General features: G+C 40.9%; 1 protein-coding gene across 1 annotated transcript; it reads right to left on the bottom strand.

Moving 5' to 3' along the window:
• Nucleotides 1-6,401: 6,401 nt before the first annotated feature.
• msx2b (muscle segment homeobox 2b) lies at nucleotides 6,402-8,012 on the bottom strand. Its single transcript, XM_073479906.1, has 2 exons — nucleotides 7,583-8,012; nucleotides 6,402-7,137 (listed from the first exon to the last, which is right to left on the bottom strand). Exons 1-2 carry the CDS (start codon nucleotides 7,959-7,961, stop codon nucleotides 6,683-6,685), a joined length of 834 nt encoding a protein of 277 aa, XP_073336007.1. The 5' UTR covers nucleotides 7,962-8,012; the 3' UTR covers nucleotides 6,402-6,682.
• Nucleotides 8,013-8,850: the final 838 nt, after the last annotated feature.

Raw genomic sequence — 8,850 nt, 5'->3', positions numbered from 1 at the left:
TAAGTCAAACCTAGTTCATTGATCTAAACTGAAAGATTTTAAAGGAGGGAGTGGATTTCTAACTGCTAAATGGACAGGAAGTTACCTAAAACGACGACAACACTTATAACAGCTTCTGTTGGGTTTAAAAATAAATCCTTGTTCATGTAACCCAGCCTTTATGTCTTAGATTCTCATGTTTTCTTCTGTGATTTTTTAAAATATTTTAGGAGCACTGTTGGAGGGAGCCTGAGAACTAAGAATTTTTGATGCTAGCTACTGCTTCACTGTAATTATTGTGCATATGATATGAATAAAGAACTGAACTAAGCCCCCATGTGGGATGTCTCTGACTCAGAGACAGCTTATTTTTGACTTCCTTCTTTGAAAAAACAATTATTAAATGACATGACAAACCATGTGCCTAAAATGCCAGGGGTCTTGTTTGGTGTTTTCCACAATAATTTAAGTTTTTCACACAGCCTCTAAACTTGCCAAAAACACTGGAATCCTTCAGGCTGAGTGCCACATGACAATGACAGGACGTCTCCGCCCTCTGATGTGAAACAAAAACTGGAAACAAATTTGCTAGAGCCCATCCAAGACTGTATATTTTCATGTTTTACAAAAAGTCAACACATATATAATCAAACTTTCTCTGGAACACTCTGTTTACTAGTTATGTGCATTTCTCACCACTGCTTCCTCCTCAGACGGCGGGGTTATATGTCTTCACTCAGAATAGAAAATCTAAACCACTCAAAGTTTGATGTGAGGGCATTCATTCAAACCCAGAAATCAGCATCAGTCTCTTAGCTTCCTCTGTGTTATGTCGAGTGCATGAATGATGAGCCGAGAGGCCTCGGTGGTTTCAGAGGGGCGAGGATCACATTTGCATTAACAGCTTTTTCATGACGTCAAAGGGCTCAGTGTAAGTGATATAAATGGCCAGTTAAGTGCTTTCACAGGCCTGTTTGAGTCTGATTTTACAATAGCTGGGAGATAAATTTGAGCATGACTGTGAATGAGGAGGATTAAATACACTGTTAAAGTGAAGATCCTTCTTGTTTATAAGCATCATTAACATGTCTGATGTTCTCTCTATAAACTATGTTGAATAAGTCATTTTGTAAATTTTCTGAAGTGACTGCTTGTGTGCTAAAAGAATGAAGCTCTTCTTTACACTTATCATCAGCAGGGACGTCACTTTGTGTCGAATGGTGGTGGGAACATCAGGGCTCAGATTAAAATAAATATAATTAGATTAAATAAATGGAGGGGAGTGTATGAGGTGATAGTAGGTGGGAAAAATGTATAATGCATCAAAATTCAATGGTTTTGTGTTGTTTCTTTTAAATTTGCCGCTTTACTCAACCACACACAACCTACACCACTGATAACCAACATTACTTCATTTTGAGCTGTGTTTAGTCTAATAAATCCGATTCCCTCGTCTCACAGTCAGTGTTTTTATGTTAACATTTGGGTGGAGTTTGTGTTGTTGGGTTTGAAAATGAGGCCGGTCTGTTGCAAATGCCGTTTTTGATCCCAGTCCATCACTGCTGACAAACGGTCTATCGGTTTTAAAACCAGTTAACTCCAGCATGTATGAACAAATCAACAATTCTTCTCTGGGTGATGCATGTTGCTATATACTGTATGTGTCGATGATTCTTTTGCTAATCAATTTAAAAACCTTAATGACTTTATTATTTCTGAGAGACTGTTGTTGTTTTTTTTTAAAGATGCAGTCAGCTAGTGCTAATACTACTAAGTTGCAGTTGGGTAAATATTTAACATCACAGAAGATGGAAATGCAAAGTTGTTCAGAAATGCTAAACCAAAATGAGAAAACAAACGACTGTTAAAATTGTCGTCTTGTGTGAGAGTTTCCAAAGATGTTTCCAAGAAAAAATAGGAAAACAGAGCAGAAAAATGGCATAATTTGTGTATATATGTGTGTGTGTGTGTGTATGTGTATGTGTATGTGTATGTGTATGTGTATGTGTATGTGTGTGTGCGTGTGTGTGTGTGTGTGTGTGTGAGTCCAGTGTAATCTTCAGAAGCTTTGGCCATCCTCCTCTTCCACTGGCCTGCTCCGGGCAATTTCCCTACATCTGCTACTGTGTGGCTCTCGAGGGATATTTCCAAAGGACACTCACTCTCTCTCTCTCTTACTCTCTCTCTCTCTCTCTCTCTCTCAAACACACACACACACAAACACACACACACATACACACACAAACACACCAGCAACGACAACAACAACAACAGAATTCTTGTGCATCGTGTCCTAGTCTGTGCACGGAGACTCATCGGGGAGTTCATTTTATTTCTGGGCGGCTCTGCCCAAGGCTTCATTAGTATCTGTAAACAAGTTTAAAGGAGAACAAATCAGCAGCTGCAACAGAGAAGTTACTACTCTGTATTCAGAATGACAGAGAGAGAGAGAGAGAGAGAGGAATTTACATCAGTACACATTTGCATCTTTCCAACAGTGTTGGGCCAGCTGTGTGCTGCTGTCCCTAATGTTTTTCGAATGCTGACAAAATGTGACATAGCATTTCAAACATTGTTTTGCTTGTATTGTTTGCACGTTTACTGCTGGTGTGAGCTGAAGGCAGTGTTTTAGTGGCTCAGTGTAGATGACCTCTCGTTGGGTCAGCTGTATTTTAAAAAATATGTGGACAGCCTGACTTCCTCCTGAGAAATACATACAGCAGATTTTGTTTTTAGCAAACTCTAGTGGTTGAATTGATAGAGTGACAGAGTCCTGGTCATGGGTGTGATCCACATATGAAGAGTGTCTTCCTGATTCAGAGGTGGAGCTCCATCTCAAGAATCCTTTCCCAGGAAGTATTCAGATCGCTTAATTAAGTAGAAGTACTAATACTACACTGAAAAAGCACTCTGCTATAAGTAACAGTCCTGTACTTAAGTAAAAGTACCTAAGAATAATAAGGAAAATATACTTGAGGTCCCCTGTGATTTCTATATATTAGCCATAAATTATCACTCATGCATTAATATAACAGCAGTGTTTGACTGTTTTAACTGTTGTATAGGCTGCAACTAATAATTATTTTTGTATTAATCTGCTTACTTGATTGATTGATTGATTGATTGATTGATTGATTGATTGATTGATTGGTTTGTAAAAATTCTAGAAAAAGTGAGAAACAACATCCCAATTACAAAGGTCCGGTATGAGATTCCCTGATTCATTCACATTGATGGCAATGGTTGATCATCAGAAGCAATGTGCGGTTCAGTATCTTGTTCAAGGATACTTCAACGTGCAGCTGGGGGCGGCCAGGGAATCAAACCAGCGACCTTACGATTACTGGACGACCCGCTCTACCTCCCGAGCCACAGTCACTCAGTACAAATACCTGAAATTTGTACCAAGGTGCAGCACTTAAAGGTCCAATTTGGTAAGATAGTTGATTGTTAGTTGATCAAATACTGATGCTTTGTGTTTCCCAGCTTGTCAAATATTGAAGCTTTGGGTCGGTAGGTTGGGGAGGCGAGTTGGGAATGAGACTTAATCAACTATCTCACAAATCGGACCTTTAAAGTGACTACGAGGACCTTTTAAGTGTTGTTTACTTAAAGTTCCTCGTAGTCACTTTAAGTAAATGTATTTAGTTACTTTCCACCCCTGGTTTTACATTATTATGGGTATCATGTGTTGTGGGAAATTACACCAAAACTGTGAATGAATCTGCTTTTCAAAGGAGATCAATAAGGCATACAGAAAAAAGTAGAGAGGCCCTTTAATATATACAAATTGAGTAACCTACTAATGAATGACTGCATATCTATGGCCAGACAGTAAGGGAGACATCACAGGTGAATGTGACCTACAACCAGGTAGAAATGCACAATACGCAGACCCCCTATGAATCACAAATGTCTTCATATAGCCTATCTGTGGGCTTTTGTGTTCCTTCTTCCTCTAAGTGCCTGCATTTGAGCTCAAAGTGGCATTTAATGAAGATTTGTATCTTTCACATTAATTAATCAATTTACACTCTGTTTCCTAGTGTCAAATGTCAGCCTTAAAAAATCAATGTCATTGGCATAGTGCTTCTCAGAACAACTTGGCCAAAGGGTGAGAAGGGAGGGGGTTTTTTTTCCCATGATGGTGTACTACCAACAGCCACTAGAGGAGGTAGGAGACAAGCACATGACTTGCAGAAAGAGCAGGGCTCAGTCACATGTTGCCTTTAAGTAACATACAAACCCACAAACATGCCCAGTAATCACTGTCAGATGAACAGCAGCCAGCAATGACAAAAACAGAACCCCAAGTGACAAGCCTGCAAATGAAAAGAATTTATTGAATTCACCACTGAAATACAACACCTCTCCAACAAGTAGCACAAACTCGATGTTTCACAAGAGCCCGAGCCGCTCCTGCCAATCTGCACGTCATTAGGCTGATTGCTTCCCTGTGTAAGCCTGCCACTTCCCTCTGCCCGGCCTTGTTCTGATTACAGGGGAACCTCATAAATACGCTGCTGCCTATAAACGATTTCCTCGTTACATCAAAGTCACACGGAAGTCGTAAGCTGCTCTTATAATTGCAACAAAGCACAGGCACCTCTGAGCAGCCCCACACGCCACCAAACTCACCCCGCGGCTCTTTGGGAACCGGCGCTAAGCTGGAGAGGTCTGGTAGAATTTGGCTAATTTGAATTTTAGTCGACAGTGGTCATTAATGTTGAGTTTAATGAGGCAGGAAGAAGAACATGAAGCTGATGAGAAGCTGTAACAAATGAGTGAACGTCTCCTAACGAGCCTGAGCTGATCAACACCTCTGCCACAAACAGAAGAGACTTTTAGAGGATTTCCAGTAAAAATAAACATTAAGTGTTGCTGCTAAGATTTAGAAATATAAAGATTTGACAAAAGGTAAAAATTACAGGCAATAACTTTTGTTGTTTATCCAAAATTGCCAACCCACCCGTCTATTATGGAGATAAATGTTGTTGTGAGTTCTCACGCTGCTGTCGTGAAACTTGGATAACTCGGTAGTAATGGTCATAAATACAGAGATAATGATTGCCAGAGAGACAACACGCTGTATTTCTGTACAAACAAAACATCGTTATAAAAGTGTATTTACGGTTTTATAAAAAAAGAAGAAAAAAAAAAAAAGAAAAGAAAGATTGGCCAGTGTGGTAAATGACAGCTCAGTAATAACGGGAACTATCTGTGAAGTTGGATAATTTATGGGTACCATTTATGGTTTTGTCAAACACCGCCTTGAACCTGACCACTTTCTGGTGGGAAACACAGACACGGGATTAAACCACACAAACACACACACGCACGTTGGAACACACATGCACAAAGAGCAGCTGAAGGGGGAAAAAAAGTGGGTTTAAAGGGGCACTATGTAGTTTGGGAGAAAAAATTCAAACTCAGAATTGTAATATTTACAATATTAATGAGGTGATAACAAAAACTTATCCATCCCTGAATAAACAAGCTGTTCTCAGAGGAAAATAAGGTCCCCAGAACACTGTTTGAAGCTAGAAAGTTGGCAGGGTCCGCCGCATATAAACAAAGTAAAACAGTATGAAACTGTGTTATCCTTTAAGGTCAGTTTGTTTATTCAGTTTGTTTAGACATAAAAAAATCAGTCAAACTTTCTCCTCTGATCAGAATTTCTTCCACAAAACTACATACTGCTCCTTTAAGTATGTAAAATATGACTTTTTTGGAAACATGATTACATATTACTACTTTATTTCTTTACACATAAAATTAAATGTTATTTATTTAACAGTCTGAAAGGCTTTCATTGTTTTGATAAATGATAAAACATTGGTGGGAAAAAAAATGCATAGCACGATGTCGGCCCTTTCAAAGGGACGTTCAGGAAGAAAAATATAAATACACATTTGGTCAGAACTTTAGTACCATATTCTCACAACCAAACCATTCATAAATACATTTCCAGCATTACGATATTTCGAAAGAGAATAAATATGCTCTATAAATGCGTGGTAAGGACATGAGGAGCGGTGGAAATGTTTTTTATTGCTATGGAACATAAAAGATGACAAAAGTCTAAATTACAATTGTGCGAATGACCGATCGAGGGTTAAACTTTAGTTTCTTGAGAAGCGCACAAACCTGAACTAGTCTGTTTCTAAATTGAAAGGTTTTTCAAGGCAGACCCTTTTGCATAATGTAACGTCAAAGAATGCTTCAGTGATATGTTTTATTTGGCCTGAGTTGCTGAAACACACATCATCCACACGAGTGCACAAAGTGTCTTGATATTAAGGCCCAACACAAGGCACTGCATCGAACGAAGAGAAAGGCTTAAGTGAAGCGTCGTACTCTGTATTACTGTACCCAGTGCAAGTCCTCGCCCAGCTCAATTATTGCAAAAGTAAACAAGTATAAACAGCTGGACAGTGACGCCCCTCCTCATACAGACAAGTCATGTAAACAGGCAGTCCAAAGGGGCGAGAGGACGTCTAAGTTGTTGGGTTTTTTTTTATCCTTGCTGTTGGGAAAAAATAGATTTTTAATTTGACTTGAAGTGCTCAGTACATTCAAACACTCCTTGTGCAGTAGATATATTATAAACATTGATTTTTAAAATGCCAGCCACATGTCCTCTGTGTCCATTTTTGGGACTCCTTGTTAACACATTTCACCAAAGTCAGTGATATTCCCATTTTTATGACAGGTGGTACATGCTGTATCCCAGGGGAGCAGCGTACAGTCCTAAAGGTGAGATGGGCAGTATGGGTCTGTGGTGGTGCTGATAGGCAGAGTACGTCTGTCCGTACAGCGACATGGCGCCCAGCGAGAGTGGTAACGTAAAGCCAGGGTGTAAACCTCCAGCGGCGGCTGCCGCAACCGCTGCCGTCTTGGCATCAGCAGCCATCTTGAGTTTCTCCAGCTCGGCCTCCTGGAGCCTCTTGGCTTTTGCCCGGCGATTCTGGAACCAGATCTTCACCTGGGTCTCTGTCAGGGTCAAGGAGGAGGAGAACTCAGCCCGCTCAGCGATGGACAGGTACTGCTTCTGCCTGAACTTCCTCTCCAGGGCCAGGAGCTGAGACGTGGTGAAGGGTGTGCGGGGCTTCCGGTTGGTCTTGTGTTTCCTCAACGGACAGGCAGGACCGACGTGACCTGGAAGAAGACATGACGAAGATTTAAGAGGATTAGATTTGAATTCTCTTCATTTATTTTGCGTGTTCAGTGTTCTGAAGCAGGGCAGTCTACTTGTTAGAAGATATAAGGCCAAACTTTTATCTTAGGGTACATTTTATGGATATGCCACATATTGTGGTGTGTTGGAACTACTTCCTCATACAGTAACCCACAAATATACTGAATATCTGACTGAAATAAAGTCATTTGTTCACTTTGCACAGCCTCCTGTGTTAATCTACATTTGTTGGAAGGACTCAGTCCAACAGGAGACATGCAGCAGAGCTTGTAGAGGATTAAATCTCACTGAACTGCAAATCTTCAGATAATACAAATGTTAAGTTTGTCCATTTCATCCAAACTGACAAATGTGGGCTACTAAAAGCTCTATAAAATCTGACAGGCTTGTAAATGCTTCACTTACGAGGCTGCGTGGAGAAGGCGCTGCTGGTGACCCAGGGTGCGCACTCCTCTGACTCTGACGGCTCGGATTTTACCGGCGACGACGGCGCAGCCGTTAAGCTCTTTCTGCTTCCCCCGGGAAGACTGCACGTCTCCCGACACAGATACAGAGAGTTCAGACCTAAGGGAGACACCGACACCTCCGGTTTGAAGCAGGTGGACTCTCCGTCCGTCTTCCTACCGGACATCAGCGCCTCCACGCTGAACGGGTGACGCCGACGCACCACCGCCGGAGACGTCTTCTTCTCCTGCTCCGCCGTTCCTTCTGCCATATCCGCACGGTTACTGTCCTCCTCGGACGAACTGCACCCCAAGTCGTTAAAAGTCTCCTGAGAAGCCATGATGATCTCTCCTCCGACAAAAACACGTGAACTCCAGGCGGAACAGTGAGAGCAGAGGGCAGCCAGGTGAGACCCGCTCCGGCGAGCGCAATGTTATGGAGCTGTCAACTAGGATGTGGGAGTATGTAGACGCATCACGTTGACACGGCTCAACTTTGACCAATCACTGCCGCCCCAAGTGTTTATGAGGGAGCAGATGTTGCCTTCAGGGGCAGTCGGAAATGGAAGGTGCCTTGGTTGGTTTTGAGGAACATGCGTTATCAGTGTTATTCACATTATGATTTGTATACTAACAGGTGAGGAAACCATTTAAGCGTGCGTCAGGAGCTCTCAGTTCCATCAGCTGATTTATTTTGAATTAGATCAACGGAGTCCCGCCCTTTTGTATTATAAAATAGTAAAAACGTTGCAGATCGGTGTCAGATGAAGCTTGTGAAATGAAATTTGCCTTTTCGCATGTGAAAGTCACAATTTCGCAATAAGACACTCATGCGAATTGAGTATTTTGACACGTGACTGACTATTTTGTCAAGTGAACTAAAACTTGAACATGTGAAAAGAAGATAATGCAACATGTGAATTACATACGTTCACACGTGATTGCTTTTTTACATGTGGAAACAAAACATGGCACATTAAAATCACATGAAATTTCCTTTTTTTCAAATGTGAATTCCTCATTTTCACACATTTTCACATGTGACTGGCTATTTTCCAGTGATGGCATGTAACTAAGTATATTTTCTCAAGTACTGTACTTCAGTAAAATTGTATTTAACTTGAATATTTCCATTTTCAGGCACTTTATACTTCCACTCCGCTACATTTTGGAGCCAAATATTGTACTTTTTACTCACTATTACTATACACATTAGTTTTATAATTTTAT

Source organism: Pagrus major, chromosome 13 (assembly GCF_040436345.1).
Source record: "Pagrus major chromosome 13, Pma_NU_1.0".
Taxonomy (NCBI): Eukaryota; Metazoa; Chordata; class Actinopteri; order Spariformes; family Sparidae; genus Pagrus; species Pagrus major.
The sequence above is the reverse complement of the archived record's forward strand: the minus strand, read 5'-3'. Positions and strand labels throughout refer to the sequence as shown.

Coding starts and splice junctions, on each gene's coding strand:
- msx2b (XM_073479906.1), bottom strand. CDS start 7,961: ATGGCTTCTCAGGAGACTTTTAACGACTTGGGGTGCAGTTCGTCCGAG. Junction 7,138..7,582: donor CGCCTTCTCCACGCAGCCTC/GTAAGTGAAGCA, acceptor GTCTTCTTCCAG/GTCACGTCGGTCCTGCCTGT.